We start from the raw sequence: 16,824 nt of genomic DNA, 5'->3' as shown, positions 1-16,824 counted from the left end.
CGGTTCGGGGCCGTTCGGCGGCACCGCGCTCGGAGCAGCGCCCCCTGGCGGCCGCGAGCGGAGCTGCCCCGGGGGAAGGGCCCGAGGCCGGAGGGGCCGGAACCGGCTCTGGCACCGGCTCTGGTACCGGCTCTGGTACCGGCTCTGGTACCGGGTCTGGAACCGGCTCTGGCACCGGCTCTGGTACCGGCTCTGGCACCGGCTCTGGTACCGGCTCTGGTACCGGCTCTGGCACCGGCTCTGGTACCGGCTCTGGTACCGGCTCTGGCACCGGCTCTGGCACCGGGTCTGGAACCGGCTCTGGCACCGGCTCTGGCACCGGCTCTGGCACCGGCACCGGCTGTGGTACCGGCACCGGGTGCCCGCTCCGTTGCTGGCGCTGCCGGCGCCGGGGTTCGTTCGCCCTCTCGGACGCGCCAGGGCAGAACCGCTGCTCCTTCTGCCGCCGCTGTGCCCAAAGCCCCTCGATCCCAAAGCGACACCGATGCCGAGGGAACGGGGCCGGATTTTCCGTCCCAAGGGAGGCTCCCGCGCCCGGCCCGTGCCTGCCTCCAAACCGACATCTTTGGGCCGGGTGGGGCAATTTGGGGCAATTCGGAGCTTTCCGGGGTGTCCCGGTGTCCCCCCCACCCCAAATCTGTGCCCCCCTCCGGGCCCCCATCGCCCCCAAATCCCGCTTTGGGCCCCGATCGCCGCCGTCCCGGCTCCCCCCAGCGCCGCCCCCAGCAGGGATCCCCCCCCCGGGCACTTGTGGGGCAGAGCCCCCCAAAATCCCCCCACGCTCCAGAACCGTCCCGGCCTTTATTTGGCGACACTTTGGGGGGGGGGGGGGAGGGGGAGACACGAGGAGCTCTCCCCTCCCCCACCCCACAACCCCGGGGGGTCCCTGTGGGTCTGGGGGATCCCGGGGGGGTCCCGGGGGGGTCCCAGGGGATTTTGGGGTCACCCCGGGGGGCGCCGGGGGACGCAGCCGCCCAATTCCAGCGCCTCCGGCCACCCCTCGTACTTGTTGGAGCCGCGGCTGTTCCGGACGTGCTGGGGGGGAGGGGGGGATGGGGGGGTTATGGGGTGGATTGGGGGGGTTATGGGGTGACTGGGGGGGTTATGGGGTGACTGGGGGGGTTATGGGGTGATTGGGGGGGTTATGGGGTGACTGGGGGGGTTATGGGGTGGATTGGGGGGGTTATGGAACCCCCTCCCCCCAGATCCCCAAGTTGCCCCCCTGACCCCCCCCACCTGTCCCAAACTGCCCCAAAATGCCCCAAACTGCCCTCGATGACCCCACAGCTGCCCCAGATCAGCCCCACAGCCCCATAACCCCCCCCATTGACCCCCAGCCCCATAAAGACCCCCCAAGCCCCCCCCAGCTGCTCCATAACCCCCCAAAATGCCCCCCACCCCCCAAAATATCCCCACCCACCCCCACAGAGCCCCAGAACCCCCCAAAATAACCCCAGAGCCCCCAAACCACCCCAAAACCCCCCCAAATCACCCCAGAACCCCCTCAAAATAACTCCGGAGCTCCAAAACCACCCCATAACCCCCCCCACGCAACCCAGAACCCCCCAAATTACCCCAGAGCTCCTAAACCACCCCAGAACGCCCCAATCCCCCCCAAATCACCCCAGAACCCCCCAAAATAACTCTGGAGTCCCTAAACCACCCTGGAACTCCCCAAAACTGCCCCATAAGCCTCCCAAATCACCCCCAAATCCCCCAAAACCGCCCCATAACCCCCCAAAATCACCCCATAACCCCCCCCAAATAATTCCAGAGCCCCCCAAATCACCCCAAAACCACCCCAGACCTCCCCCAAATCACTCCAGAAGCCCCCAAGTCACCCCACGACCCCTCCAAAATAACTCCAGAGCCCCTAAACCGCCCCAAAAGCCCCCAAATCACCCCAGAACCATCCCAGATCACCCCAGAACTCCCCGAAATCACCCCAAAACCCCCCCCAACCACCCCAAAACCCCCCAGCCCCCCCCAGCCCCACCTGCTCGAAGGGGCTCCTGTCCTGCACCCCCTTGGCCCCCACGAAGACCCAGCTGTCCCGAAATCCCAAATCTTTGGCCACGGCGCTGCCCAGCTCCCCAAAGAGCCGCCGGCTCTCCTCCGTCAGCCTGGGGGGGCCCGGGGCTCAGGGGGACCCCAAAACCCCCCCGGGAGCCCCAAATCCCCCCCAGGATCCCCCAAAACCCCCCCGGGAGCCCCCAAATCCCCCCCAGGACCCCCCAAACCCCCCCGGGAGCCCCAAATCCCCCCCAGGACCCCCCAAAACCCCCCCGGGGAGCCCCAAATCCCCCCCAGGACCCCCCAAATCCCCCCGGGAGCCCCCAAATCCCCCCCAGGACCCCCCAAAACCCCCCCGGGGAGCCCCAAATCCCCCCCAGGATCCCCCAAACCCCCCCGGGGAGCCCCAAATCCCCCCCAGGACCCCCCAAAACCCCCCCGGGAGCCCCCAAATCCCCCCCAGGACCCCCCAAAACCCCCCCGGGGAGCCCCAAATCCCCCCCAGGACCCCCCCGAGCCCTCCCGGGACCCCCCCGGAGCCTTCAAGGGACCCCAAATCCTCTCGGGATCTTCCCAAATCCCACCCTGAGACCCCCAAATCGCCTCTGAGACCCCCCCAAACCTCCCCCAGGATCTCTCAATTCTTCCCTGGGACCTCCCAAATCCCCCCGGGACCCCCAAATCCCCCTCGGGTACCCCCAAAACCCCCCCGGGACCCCCCAAATCCTCCCAGGGCTCACTTGGTGGCCGGGTCATCGTAGGAGGCCACGAGCACCAAGGTCCCCTCGTGCAGCGGCCGCAGGAAACGGAGCAGATCCTCCACATCTGGGGAATCAGCCAAAAATGGGGGAAAGCAGCCCAAAAACGGGGGAAATCAGCCCAAAAATGGGGGAAATCACCCAAAAACGGGGGAGAGGAGCCCAAAAATGGGGGAGAGAACCCAAAAATGGGGGAAACCAGCCCAAAAATGGGGGAGAGAACCCAAAAATGGGGGAAAACAGCCCAAAAATGGGGGAAATCGGCCCAAAAATGGGGGAAATCGGCCCAAAAATGGGGGAGAGATCCCCAAAAAAAGAAGAAAATCACCCCAAAAATGAGGGAGAGAACCCAAAAAATGGGAGAAATCACCCAAAAATGGGGGAAATCACCCCAAAATGGGGGGCAAGAACCTCAAAAATCAGGGGGAGTCCCGGGATGGGGGAGGGGAGGAGGAGGGGCAGAAATGGGGGGAGGGGCAGAAATGGGGGGAGGGGTGGCCCCGAAATGGAGAAAAATCAACCCAAAAGTGGCTGTGGGGGAGGGGCAGGAGGAAAGGGGGGAGGGGGAGGGGTGGGGTCCCGGCGGGGGGGAGGGGCACTCACCCCCTGCCCACATGTCGAAGGCCTGGGCCGCGATCAGCTCCCCACTGACCCCTGGGGGGGAGGGGCGGGACCGCAGTGAGGGGGGAGGGGCGGGGGGAGACCCCCGGGGTGGGCACAAAGGGGGGAGGAGGGGGGGGGGAACCCCCCAAATTCTGCCCCTCCCCCACCCCACCCTGCCCCTCCCCCTCCCCCGTTGCCCTCTGCCCTCACTTGGCCCCTCCCCCACCACATTTGGTCCCCCAATTGCGCCCCTCCCCCACCCATCTCACCCCTCCCCCATTTCACTTTGCCCCTCCCCCACCGCATTTTTGTCCCCAATTTCGCCCCTCCCCCACCCTTTGCCCCTCCCCCATTTCACTCTGCCCCTCCCCCACCTCAACCCGCCCCTCCCCCCCGTTTCGCCCCGCCCCCGCCCCTCCCCCACCGTTCACCAGGGCGATGTTCAGGCCCCTCCCCACGTTGTTCTTGACGCTGCTCATTAACCTGGGGGGGGGGGGAGGGGCGAGGCTGCTCACTCGCGGCCCCTCCCCCACCAATTCCCGCCCATCCCCCACCCCCTTGTGCCCCTCCCCCACCAACTCCCCCACCCCCCCTTCTCCCGCACCTCCCCTGCCCCTCCCCCACCCTCCCCCGCCCCTCCCCCCCCTTTCCCACCCCCTCGTGTCCCTCCCCCACCGCCTTCCGCCCCTCCCCCACCCACGATGCCCCTCCCCCACCTCCTCCCGCCCCACCCCCCGGCGCCCCTCCCCCACCCACTCGTGCCCCTCCCCCTCCCCGGTGCCCCTCCCCCACCCCGGTGCCCCTCCCCCACCCACTCGTGCCCCTCCAGGCAGATCCTCGGTCCCACCACGTTGGCGGCGCCGCTGAGCACCCGGAACGCGAAGTGCCGGGGGGGGCAGGGCCGGGGCAGCCCGCACTTGAAGCGGGGGGGGCGGGGCGCTGCCGGAGCGGAGGGGGGAGGGGCGGGGCCCTCAGTGGGACCCCTCCCCCCAAAAAACCCCTCCCCCACCGCCCCTCCCCCCCCGATAAACTCCTGGCAATAAAAACCCCCAAATTCGGCTCTGCCCCTCCCCCACCGCAGCTGAACGGGGGGGGGGGGAGGGGGGGCTCTAAGGGGGGAGGGGCGGGCTCAGTTGGGACCCCCCTCAAAATGCCCCTAAAAAAGCCCCAAAAGCCGAAAATTCGCCCCAAAACCACGTCGAGATCCCAAAAATCCCCCCCGCAAAATCCTCCCCAAACCCCCCCCCAAAAATTCCCAAATCCTCTCAAATTCCCCTGAAACGCCCAAAATCCCCCCCCCCCCCAATTCCCCATCTGGCCCCTCCCCCACCATCCCCCCCCCCCCAATCCCGGTTCAGCTCTGCCCCTCCCCCACCCAACTGGAACCGGGGGGGGGCGGGGGGCGCCGGGTGGGGGAGGGGCGGGCAGGAGGCGAACCCCAAATCTGCCCCTCCCCCCCCGCATTTGGCCCCTCCCCCCACTCAGTCCCGCCCCTCCCCCACCCCTCCCGTACCCCTGGGGGGAGGGGCATTGGGGGGGGAGGGGTCACCAGGGACCCCCCCTCGAGCCGCCCCTCCCCCCTCACCTGCCGTGGGGGGGTTCTCGTCACCTGTGTGGGGGAGGGGCGGGGGTTAATGACCCCCCCCAAGGGGTTCCAGGGCTCTCCCCGCCCCTCCCCCCCTCCCCCCTCCCCTCCCCCAATTGGATTTCGGGGTCCCCCCCGCCCCTCCCCCACTCAGGGATGTCCCGCCCCTCCCCCCGCTCAAACTCATTTTTGGGCCCCCCATTAATTTGGGGGGGGGTCCCCCCTTTGCCCCTCCCCCCCCCCCCCCGTTGTGTTTGGGGTCCCCCCCTCGCCCCTCCCCCACTCACGGCGCAGCAGCCGCAGCAGGGGGGGAGGGGCGCGGGGGGGGCCCAGCAGCGCCGTCACCGCGAGCCACGTCAGGGCAGCCGCGAGCCCCAGGGCCAGCAGGCGGAGGGGGCCTGGGGGACCCCGAAAGAGCCCCAAATCAGCCCCAAATCAGCCCAAAATCAGCCCAAAATCAGCCCAAATCAGCCCAAAACCAACCCATAAATGACCCAAAATAAGCGTGAAACAGCCCAAAACCAGCCCAAAATCAGCTCCAAATCAGCTCAAATCAGCCCGAAATCAGCTCAAACAGCCCAAAACCAGCCCAAAATCAGCTCCAACAGCCCCAAACAGCCCAAAATCAGCTCCAACAGCCCAAAATCAACCCATAAACGACCCAAAATAAGCGTGAAACAGCCCAAAATCAGCTCAAAATCAGCCCAAAATCAGCCCGAAAACAGCCCATAAACGACCCAAAATAAACGTGAAACAGCCCAAACCCAGCCCAAATCAGCTCAAATCAGCCCAAACAGCCCAAAATCAACCCAAAATCAGCCCCAAATCAGCCCAAAACCAGCCCAAAATCAGCTCAAACAGCCCGAAATCAGCCCAAAACCAACCCAAAATCAGCACGAAACAGCCCAAGACCAGCCCAAAATGGCCCAAACAGCCCCAAACCAGCTCCAACAGCCCCAAAACAACCCATAAACGACCCAAAATAAGCGTGAAACAGCCCAAAACCAGCCCCAAATCAGCTCCAAAACAGCCCAAAATCAGCCCAAAACAACCCAGAATCAGCTCAAACAACCCAAAACCAGCTCCAAGCAGCCCAAAAACAACCCAAAACCAGCCCAAAATCAGCCCAAACCAGTCCAAAACAGCCCAAACCAGCCCCAAAATCAGCCCCAACCGGCCCAAAATCAACCCAAAATCAGCCCAATGAGCCCAAAAAAGCCCAAAACCAACCCCAAATCAGCTCAAAAAAGCCCAATATTAGCCCAAATCAGCCCCAAAATCAATCCCAAGAGTCCAAAACAGCCCAAAATCAGCTCAAACAACCCAAAACAACCCAAAACCAGCCCAAAATCAGCTCTAAAACAACCCAAAACGGCCCAAAATCAGCCCCAAAATCAGAACAGCCCAAAAGCAGCCCCAAACCAGCCCCAAAAAACCCCAAAACCAACCCCAATCAACTCAAAAGAGCCCAAAAGAGCCCAAAATCAGCCCAAACCCAACCCCGACCAGCCCAAAATGAGCCCAAACCAGTCCAAAACAGCCCAAAAGAGCCCAAAACCAACCCAAAATCAGCTCAAAACGGTCCCAAATCAGCGCAAAAGAGCCCAAAGGAGCCCAAAATCAGCCCCAAAACAGCCCCAAACCAGCCCAAAATGAAAACGGCCCCAAATCGGCCCAAAATCAGCCCAAAACTGCCGCAAAACGGCCCGAAAAAGCCCAAAACCAACCCCAAATCAGCTCAAAACAGCCCAAAAAAGCCCCAAATCAGCCCCAAAATCAGCCCGAAATCAGCCCGAAATCAGCCCAAAATCAGCCCCAAACGGCCCGAAACAGCCCCAAAACCACCCCAAACCCGAACATTCCCAAACCCCCCAAAAAAGCCAAAATCTCCCCTCTAAAACCTCCCCCAAAATCCCCAAATCCCAAAAAATCCCCCAAAATCGCCCCAGAGCCCCCCCCGAGCCCCCCCGAACCCAAATCCCCCCCAAAAACCGCGAAAGTTCCCCCAACCCCCCCCCAAAAAACCCCAAATGGCCCCGAACCCCCCAAAATCCCCAAATCCGCCCCTCCCCCCCCGTACCCGCCACTCTCATCCCGCTCCGGGGGCTCGGGGCTGCAACGGGAGGGGGAGGGGTCAGAGCCCCCCCAAAACACCGGGACCCCCCCCCAAATTACCGGGACCCCCCCAGGGACCCCCCCAGGCACCAGAACCCCCCCAAATTACCGGGACCCCCCCCCCAAATTACCGGGATCCCCCCGGACCCCCCCCAGGGACCCCCAGCCCCCCCCAGGCCCCTCCCGACCCCCCCGCAATTACCGGGGACCCCCGAAAGCACCGGGACCCCCCGGGGCCGCTCCACGCCCCCCCCCCAAATCACCGGGAGCTCCCCCTAAAGGACCGGGACCCCCCGGGACCCGCCCGGGACCCCCAAAACCCCCCCGGGACCCCCCCGGGCCCCCCCAAATCCCGGGGCCCCCCTCACCGCCGCCGTTGCCCCGACGCTGCCCCGCGCTGGCCCCCCCCACTTCCGGGTTCCCGCCCGACCAATCAGCGCTCGCTCCGTGCGCCGTTGACCAATCAACGCCCGGAGCGCTCAGATGTCCCGCCCACCGCTTGCCGATAAACCAATCAGCGCGGGGAGATCCTTGGCCAATCAGGAGAGAGGGCGGAGCCGCGCCAGCACCCAATGGGGAGTGGGGGCGGGGTTATGGTGACGTCATACCCGGATGTGCAACTGCGGGCGGCCGCTGTGGGGGCGGGGCCAGCGGGGTTCGGAGCCAATCAGCAGCGAGAAGGGGGGCGGGGCTAACGGGGGGCGGGACCAATCAGTGACGCACTTCCGGGTTCTCTCGGGCTGCTGCCGTTCCGGGCCCCCCGAGCCCCAAAAACCCCAAAAAACCCCAAAAAACCCCCAAAAACCCCAAACCGCCGCCATGGCGCAGTACAAGGGCGCGGCCAGCGAGGCCGGCCGGGCGCTGCAGCTGATGAAGAAGCGCGAGCGGCAGCGCGAGCACATGGAGCAGCTGCGGCAGCGCATCCAGGAGGTGCGGGGGGGTTGGGGGGTCCCGGGGGGGTTTGGGGGGTCCTGGAGGTCTGGGGTGTCCGGGGATTGGGGGAGCTTTGGGGGAGGTTCGGGGACCCCTGGGCTGGGGGGATTTGGGGGTCCCGGCGGGGTTTGGGGGGTGCTGGGGGTCCCTGGGCCGGGATTTTGGGGGGTCCCGGGGGGGTTTTGGGGGGTCCCGGGTTTTGGGGAGGCTCTGGGGGGGTCCCGGGGTTTTGGGGTGCCCCTGACCCCCCCCCGCCCCCCAGGAGAACATCATGAAGTCCAACATCGACAAGAAATTCTCGGCTCATTACGACGCCGTCGAGGCCGAGCTCAAATCCAGCACCGTGGGTGAGGGGAACCCCAAAGTATCCCCAAAACCCCCCAAAATCCGCCCAAAAACCCCCCAAAATCCGCCCAAAATCCACCCAAAATCCCCCCCAAACCCCCCGAAAATCCCCTGAATCCGCCCCAAAATCCCCCTGAATTCGCCCCAAACTCCCCTAAAATCCTCATAATCCCCCCCAAATCCCCCCAAAATCCCCTGAATCCCCCCAAACCCCCCAAAACCCCCAAAATCCCCCCCAACCCCCCCCAAAATTCCCCTGAATCCGCCCCAAACTCCCCCAAACTCCCCAGAACTCACCCCAAATGCCCAGAATTCACCCCAAATGCCCATAATTCGCCCCCAGGCCTGGTGACCCTCAATGACATGAAGGCCAAGCAGGAGGCGCTGGTGAAGGAGAGGGAGAAGCAGCTGGCGAAGAGAGAGCAGAGCCGGGAGCTGCAGCTGTGAGAAACCGCCCCAAAATCCCCCGAAATGGCCCCAAAATCCCCAGAAACGGCCCCGAAATCCCCAAAATGGCCCCAAAATCCCCAAAAACCGCCCCAAAATCCCCAAAAACGGCCCCGAAATCCCCAAAAACCACCCCAAAATCCCCAAAAACCGCCCCAAAATCCCCAAAAATGGCCCCAAAATCCCCAAAAACCGCCCCAAAATCCCCAAAAATGGCCCCAAAATCCCCAAAAATGGCCCCAAAATCCCCAAAAACGGCCCCGAAATCCCCAAAATGCCCCCAAAATCCTCAAAAACCGCCCCAAAATCCCCAAAAATGGCCCCAAAATCCCCAAAAACCGCCCCGAAATCCCCAAAACTGGCCCCGAAATCCCCAAAAACGGCCCCAAAATACCCCAAAAACCGCCCCAAAATACCCCAAAAACCGCCCCAAAATACCCCAAAACGGCCCCAAAATACCCCAAAACTGCTCTGAAATCCCCAAAAACAGCCCCAAAAATACCCGTAAACGGCCCCAAAATACCCGAAAACGGCCCCGAAATAGCCAAAAACCACCCTGAAATAGCCAAAAACCACCCTGAAATAGCCAAAACCCGCCCCAAAATAGCCCAAAACGGCCCCAAAATAGCCAAAAACGGCCCCAAAATAGCCAAGAATGGCCCCAAAACAGCCAAGGACGGCCCCGAAATAGCCAAAAATGGCCCCAAAATAGCCAAAAACCGGCCCCAAAATAGCCAAAAACTGGCCCCGAAACAGCCAAAAATGGCCCCAAAATAGCCCCAAACAGCCCGAAAATAGCCCCAAAATAGCCCCAAAATAGCCCCAAAGCCATTTCAAACAGCCCAAAAGACCCAAAAATAGCCCCTAAACCGCCCCAAACAGCCCAAAATACCCCAAACCACCCCAAAATAGCCCAAAATAGTCCAAACCAGCCCAAAAATAACCCCAAACCCACCCCAAACACCCCAAACGACCCCAAAATGGCCCCAAAATACCCCAAACCCCCCAGAATAACCCCAAATAACTCAAAATCCCCCCCAAAAAACCAAAATTACCCCAAAATAACCCAAAATCTCCCCTGGGACCCCAAAATGGCCCCAAATCCCTCCTGGAGCCCCCAGAAACGCCCAAACCCCAAAATCCACCCCAAACCCCCCCAGGGCCCCTCCCAGTGCTCCCAGTTTGGTTTTAGGGTCGTTCCCAGCCCCTCCCAGTCTCTCCCAGTGCTCCCAGTCCATCCCAGTTTGGTTTTAGGGCCGTTCCCAGTTCCCTCCCCAGTTCCCTCCCCAGTTCCCTCCCAGCCCCTCCCAGTTTGGTTTTAGGGCTGTTCCCAGTCGCTCCCAGTCCCTCCCAGTCCATCCCAGTTTGTTTTTAGGGCCATTCCCAGCCTCTCCTAGTCCCTCCCAGTCCCTCCCAGTCCCTCCCAGTTTGGTTTTAGGGCCGTTCCCAGCCTCTCCCAGCCCCTCCCAGTGCTCCAAGCCCCTCCCAGTCCATCCCAGTTTGGTTTTAGGGCCATTCCCAGTCCATCCCAGTTTGGTTTTAGGGCCGTTCCCAGCCCCTCCCAGCCCCTCCCAGTCCCTCCCAGTTTGGTTTTAGGGCCGTTCCCAGTTGCTCCCAGTCCCTCCCAGTTTGGTTTTAGGGCCGTTCCCAGCCTCTCCCAGCCCCTCCCAGTGCTCCAAGCCCCTCCCAGTCCATCCCAGTTTGGTTTTAGGGCCATTCCCAGTCCATCCCAGTTTGGTTTTAGGGCCGTTCCCAGCCCCTCCCAGCCCCTCCCAGTCCCTCCCAGTTTGGTTTTAGGGCCGTTCCCAGCCTCTCCCAGCCCCTCCCAGTGCTCCCAGCCCCTCCCAGTGCTCCAAGCCCCTCCCAGTCCATCCCAGTTTGGTTTTAGGGCCATTCCCAGTCCATCCCAGTTTGGTTTTAGGGCCGTTCCCAGCCCCTCCCAGCCCCTCCCAGTCCCTCCCAGTTTGGTTTTAGGGCCGTTCCCAGTTGCTCCCAGTCCCTCCCAGTTTGGTTTTAGGGCCGTTCCCAGCCTCTCCCAGCCCCTCCCAGCTCCTCCCAGTCCCTCCCAGTCCATCCCAGTTTGGTTTTAGGGCCGTTCCCAGCCCCTCCCAGCCCCTCCCAGTGCTCCCAGTCCATCCCAGTTTGGTTTTAGGGCCATTCCCAGTCCATCCCAGTATGGTTTTAGGGCCATTCCCAGCCCCTCCCAGTCCCTCCCAGCTCCTCCCAGTCCATCCCAGTCCATCCCAGTTTGGTTTTAGGGCCGTTCCCAGCCCCTCCCAGCCCCTCCCAGTGCTCCCAGTCCATCCCAGTCCCTCCCAGTCCATCCCAGTTTGGTTTCAGGGCCGTTCCCAGCCCCTCCCCGCCCCTCCCAGTGCTCCCAGTCCATCCCAGTTGCCCGCAGGAAGCTGGAGCGGCAGCGCGAGCGGCAGCGCAAGCAGGAGGCGCAGAGGAAAATCAGCTCCCTGAGCTTCAGCCTCGGCGAGGAGGAGGAGGAGGAGCAGGGGGGGGACGGGGACGAAGGTGGGGCTGGGGGGGATTTGGGGGGGATTTGGGGGGGATTTGGGGGGTCCCGGGGTGGATTTGAGGGTCCTGGGGGGAATTTTGGGGGGATTTGGGGGACTCCAGAGGGGATTTGGGGGGGATTTGGGGGGCTCCAGAGGGGATTTGGGGGGGATTTGGGGGGTCCCAGGGGGGAATTTGGGGGTCCCAGGGGGGATTTGGGGGTCCCAGAGAGGATTTGGGGGTCCCAGAGAGGATTTGGGGCTGTCCTGGGGGGCATTTGGGGGGGTCCTGGGGGTGCTGGGGGTGGTTTGGAGGGGTCCCAGGGGGGATTTGGGGGAGATTTGAGGGGATTTGGGGGTCCCAGAATGAATTTGGGGGAGATTTGGGGGTTCTCAGGGAGGTTTGGGGGGAGTTTGGGGGGTCCTGGGGGGATTTGGGGGGTCCCAGGGGGGTTTGGGGGGGATTTGGGGGGTCTCAAGTGGGTTTGGGGGTTCCCGGGGCGTTTTTGGGGAACCCCAAAGGAATTTTGGGGGGTCCCAGAGCGAATTTGGGGGAGATTTGGGGGGGTCCCAGGGGCGTTTGGGGGGGTCCCAGAGGGGATTTGGGGGGAATTTTGGGGGTCCGGGGGGGTTTGGGAGGATTTGGGGGTCTCAGATGGGTTTTGGGGGTTCCCGGGGGGGTTTTGGGGTTCCCGGGAGGTTTTTGGGGGTTCCCGGGGGGGTTTTGGGGGTTCCCGGGGGGGTTTTTGGGGGTTCCTGGGGGGTTTTTGGGGGTTCCCGGGAGGTTTTTGGGGGTTCCCGGGGGGGTTTTTGGGGGTTCCCGAGGGGTTTTTGGGGGTTCCCTGGGGGGGTTTTGGGGGTTCCCGGGGGGGGTTTTTGGGGGTTCCCGAGGGGTTTTTGGGGGTTCCCGGGGGGATTTTGGGGGTTCCCGGGGGGGTTTTTGGGGGTTCCCGGGGGGGTTTTTGGGGTTCCCGGGAGGTTTTTGGGGGTTCCCGGGGGGATTTTGGGGGTTCCCGGGGGGGTTTTTGGGGGTTCCCGGGGGGTTTTTGGGGTTCCCGGGGGGGATTTGGGGGTTCCCGGGAGGTTTTTGGGGGTTCCCGAGGGGTTTTTGGGGGTTCCCGGGGGGGTTTTTGGGGGTTCCCGAGGGGTTTTTGGGGGTTCCCGGGGGGGGTTTTGGGGCTCCCTCGGGGAGATCCCCCCCCCTGATCCCCCCTGCCCCCCCCCAGCCCCCGAGGAGCCCCCAAAAAAGCGGAAATTGGGGAAAAACCCGGATGTGGACACGAGCTTCCTGCCGGACCGGGACCGCGAGGTGCGGGGGTGGGGGGGTTTGGGGGGTCCCGGGGGGGTTTTGGGGTGATTTTTGGGGCGGTTTTGGGGCAGTTTTGGGGCGGTTTTGGGATATTTAGGGCGGTTGGTGGGGGGGGTTGGGGTGGGTTTGGGGTGATTTTTGGGGCATTTTTGGGAGGGAAGTTGGGGGGCTTTGGGGTATTTTGGAGTATTTTGGGGCGGTTTTGGAGTATTTTGGGGCTGGTTTTGGGGTGTTTGGGGCAGTTTTGGGGCGGTTTTGGGGCAGTTTTGGGATGTTTTGTGGTGGTTTTGGGGCAGTTTGGGGGTGTTTTGGGGCAACTTTGGGTGGTTTTGGGCTGGTTTGGGGTGATTTTTTGGGCGTTTTGGGAGGGAGATTTGGGGTGTTTGGGGTATTTTGGGGCTATTTTTGGGGGGTTTTGGGGCTGGTTTTGAGGTGTTTTCGGTGGTTTGGGGATATTTTGAGGTGTTTGGGGGTGGTTTTGGAGTATTTTGGGGCGGTTTGGGGGTGTTTTTTGGGGCAGTTTTGGGGCGATTGTGGGGTGTTTTTGGGGTGTTTTGAGATATTTAGAGTGGGTTTGGGGCAGTTTTGGGATGTTTTGGGCTGGTTTTTGGGCTGTTTTGGGGCTGTTTTTTGAGGCGGTTTTGGGGTTTTTTGGGGCAGTTTTGGGGCGGTTTTGGGGCAGTTTTGGGGTGGTTTTGGGTGGTTTTGGGGTGGTTTTGGGGTCTCAGCCTGTCCCCCCAGGAGGAGGAGAACCGGCTGCGGGAGGAGCTCAGGCAGGAGTGGGAGGCAAAGCAGGAGAAGATCAAAAGTGAGGGGGGGGATTTTGGGGGGATTTTGGGGGGATTTTGGGGGGTCTGGGCAGGTTTTGGGGGTGGCTGGGGGAGTCCTGGGGGGGGCAGGGGGTTTTGGGGGCACCTTTGGGTCTCAGGGGGGCAGTTTTGGGGGGTTGGGGGCCCCCAGGGGGCCCTGGCTCAGTTCTGGAGTCCCTGGGTTGGTTTTTGGGGGTCCTGGGGAGGTTTTGGGGTCCCTGGGGTCGTTTTTGGGGTTCCTGGGGTCATTTTTGGGGTTCCTGGGGTCATTTTTGGGGTCCCTGGGCTTGTTTTTGGGGTCCCTGGGCTTGTTTTTGGGGTCCCTGGGCTTGTTTTTGGGGTCCCTGGGATCAATTTTGGGCTCCCTGCGCTCATTTTCGGGTCCCTGGGCTCATTTTGGGATCCCTGGGCTCTTTTTTGGCTCCCCGGGCTCATTTTGGGGTCCCTGGGCTCGTTTTTGGGGTGCTGACCCCGCTGTCCCCCCAGACGAGGAGATCGAGATCACCTTCAGTTACTGGGACGGCTCCGGGCACCGGCGCACGGTCAAGGTGGGGGGGGGGGGGGTCCTGGGGACACTTTTGGGGGTCCTGGAGGGGATTTGGGGGTCCCAGAGGGGATTTGGGGGTCCCAGGGGGGTTTGGGGGGTCCGGGGGAGTTTTTTGGGGTGATCCCAGAGTGAATTTGGGGGAAGGGGGGGGGGGGGTCCCAGGAAGGTTTTGGGGGTTCCAGGGGGGATTTGGGGGGTCCCAGGGGGGATTTGGGGGGTCCCAGGGGGGATTTTGGGGTCCCACAGGGGATTTGGGGTCCCAGAGGGGATTTTGGGGTCCCCCTGAGCCCTTTTCTCCCCTCCCCCAGATGAAGAAGGGGAACACGATGCAGCAATTCCTGCAGAAGGCTCTGGAAATCCTCCGGAAGGATTTCAGTGAGCTCCGGTGAGGGGGGTCCCAAAGGGGGGTCCCGGGGGGGTCCCTGAGGGGTTTGGGGGGTCCCGGGTGGGTCCTGGGGGGTCCCAAACGGGTCCCAGAGGGGTTTGGGGGTGTCCTGGGGGGTCCGAGGGGGTCCTGGGGGGTCCTGGAGGGGTCCAGGGGGGTCCCGAGGGGGGTTGGGGGGGGCTGGGGATGGATTTGGGGGTCCCTGAGGGGTCCCAGAGGGGTTTGGGGGGGATCCCGGGGGGGGTTGGGGGGTCCTAGAGATGTTTTGGGGACTCCTGAGTGGATCGGGGGGGTCCTGGGGGGGTCTGGGGGAGGTTGGGGGATTCTGGGGGGTCCTTGGGGGTGGGTTTGGGGTCTCAGGGCCGTTTTTGGGGGTCCTTGGGGCTGTTTTTGGGGTCCCTGACCCCGTTTCCCCTCCCCCAGCTCGGCGGGGGTGGAGCAGCTGATGTACATCAAGGAGGATCTGATCATCCCCCACGTGAGCCCCTCCCCCACCCCTCTGCCCCTCCCCCACCCTGCCCCTCCCCCACTGACCCCCTGCCCCTCCCCCACAGCACCACAGCTTCTACGACTTCATCGTCACCAAGGCCCGCGGGAAGAGCGGTGAGTGACGTCATCGGGGGCTGTGACGTCATCGTGGCTGTGACGTCATCATGGCTGTGACGTCATCGTGGCTGTGACGTCATCGGTGACGTTCCCCCCCCCCAGGTCCCCTCTTCAACTTCGACGTCCACGACGACGTCCGGCTGCTGAGCGACGCCACCGTGGAGAAGGACGAGGTACGGACCAGTGTGGACCAGTATGGACCAGTATAGACCAATACAGACCGGTATAGACCGGTATAGACCAGTATAGATCAGTACAGACCAGTATGGACCAGTATGGACTAGTATGGACTAGTATAGACCAGTATGGGCCAGTGTGGACCAGTATAGCCCAGTATGGACCGGTTTAACCCAGTACAGACCAGTCCAAACCAGTCCGGCCGCTGGGACCCAGCAGAGCCCCTCTGTGCCCTCCCCGCGGCTGCCCCGGTGTCCTCCCAGTGCTCCCAGTTCCCTCCAGTGCTGTCCCAGTCATCCCCCCTTGGTGATGTCACAGGGTGATGTCACTGCTCGGTGCCCGCCCACCGCTGACGTCACACCCCTGGTGACATCACCCCCGAGTCGATGACGTCACTGCCCCAGCCACAACGCCCCTCTTGTTGATGACGTCACTCCCCAATGACGTCACTGCCGATGATGACGTCGCTCCCCGATGACGTCATTCCCGTCAATGACGTCATTCCTGGGCACTGACGTCACTGTCCTGTCACTCATGGTATTCTCTCTATGACATCACCCCCTGCGATGACATCACCCAATTGATGACGTCACCCTATGTTGATGACATCACTGCCACGCCGATGACATCACCACCCTATTGATGACTTCACTGCCCCGTCGATGACGTCACCACCCCGTTAATGATGTCGCTGTCCCATTAATGGCGTCACTGCCCCGCTTACGACATCACTCCCCCTTCGATGATGTCACTGCCCCGTTAATGATGTCACTGCCCCACTTATGACATCACCGCCCTGTCGATGACGTCACTGCCCCTTTGCTGACGTCCCGGGGCAGTCGCACGCGGGGAAGGTGGTGCTGCGCTCGTGGTACGAGAAGAACAAGCACATCTTCCCCGCCAGCCGCTGGGAGCCCTTCGACCCCGAGAAGCGCTGGGACAAGTACACGGTGAGGGCCCGAAATCATCCCAAAATCACCCCGAAATGTCCCTGAAATCATCCCAAAATAACCCCGAAATATCCCCAAAATCATCCCCAAAATATCCCTGAAATCATCCCAAATATCCCCGAAATCATCCCCAAAATCGTCTCAAATATCCCTGAAATCATCCCAAAATCACCCCGAAATATCCCCAAAATCATCCCCGAAATCACCCTGAAATATCGCCGAAATCATCCCAAAATCATCGCAAATATCCCCAAAATCATCCCAAAATACCCCGAAATCATCCTGAAAACCCCAAAGTCACCCTGAGACCGCGGGAACTGCTGGGACAGGGACCCGGGGAGGGCCCCAAAACCCCCCAAATCCACCTCAAAATCCCCAAAACCCCCCCAAGCCCCCCCAGCCCCCCAAACCCCCCAATCCATCCCCCGAGCGTCGCCCCAAATCCCCCAAATTCCTCCAAACATCCCCAAAGTTCTCCTGAAATCCCCCAAAATTCCCCCCCCGAAACCCCAAAACTGGGACAGGTCCCGGGGGTGGGGGAGGGGCAGTGGGTGGGGGAGGGGCTCCCTTCTCACCCCCTTTTCCCCCTCCCCCCCCCCAGATCCGCTGACGCCGAAGGACCCCGGACCCCCCCGGTGGGGGCGGGGCTGTGCCCGCCCCTCCCCCCCTTGGCTGCCCCTCCCCCCGCCCCTCCCCCCCCCGGAACCCCCCCAATAAAAACCGAGGCGAGATCGGAGCCGC

At 62.8% G+C, this 16,824-nt stretch overlaps 2 protein-coding genes across 2 annotated transcripts; one reads left to right on the top strand and one right to left on the bottom strand.

Moving 5' to 3' along the window:
- Positions 1-787: 787 nt before the first annotated feature.
- On the bottom strand, positions 788-7,470 carry FAM3A (FAM3 metabolism regulating signaling molecule A). Its single transcript, XM_082300458.1, has 10 exons — positions 7,443-7,470; positions 7,040-7,072; positions 5,247-5,357; positions 4,960-4,983; positions 4,190-4,313; positions 3,799-3,857; positions 3,375-3,425; positions 2,754-2,838; positions 1,997-2,123; positions 788-1,035 (listed from the first exon to the last, which is right to left on the bottom strand). Exons 2-10 carry the CDS (start codon positions 7,050-7,052, stop codon positions 943-945), a joined length of 687 nt encoding a protein of 228 aa, XP_082156584.1. The 5' UTR covers positions 7,053-7,072; positions 7,443-7,470; the 3' UTR covers positions 788-942.
- A 335-nt stretch (positions 7,471-7,805) lies between these two features.
- Positions 7,806-16,819, top strand: FAM50A (family with sequence similarity 50 member A). The gene is made up of 13 exons (XM_082300264.1): positions 7,806-8,004; positions 8,270-8,354; positions 8,696-8,795; positions 11,201-11,319; positions 12,527-12,609; positions 13,351-13,417; positions 13,905-13,966; positions 14,274-14,350; positions 14,774-14,828; positions 14,905-14,953; positions 15,059-15,129; positions 15,973-16,083; positions 16,685-16,819. The coding sequence occupies exons 1-13, from the start codon at positions 7,894-7,896 to the stop codon at positions 16,691-16,693; spliced, it is 999 nt and encodes a 332-aa protein (XP_082156390.1). The 5' UTR covers positions 7,806-7,893; the 3' UTR covers positions 16,694-16,819.
- Positions 16,820-16,824: the final 5 nt, after the last annotated feature.

The sequence above is a fragment of the Coloeus monedula genome (genome assembly GCF_965178545.1).
Source record: "Coloeus monedula genome assembly, chromosome: 39".
In the NCBI taxonomy this organism is placed as follows: Eukaryota; Metazoa; Chordata; class Aves; order Passeriformes; family Corvidae; genus Coloeus; species Coloeus monedula.
This window is presented reverse-complemented; position numbering and strand designations above follow the sequence as displayed.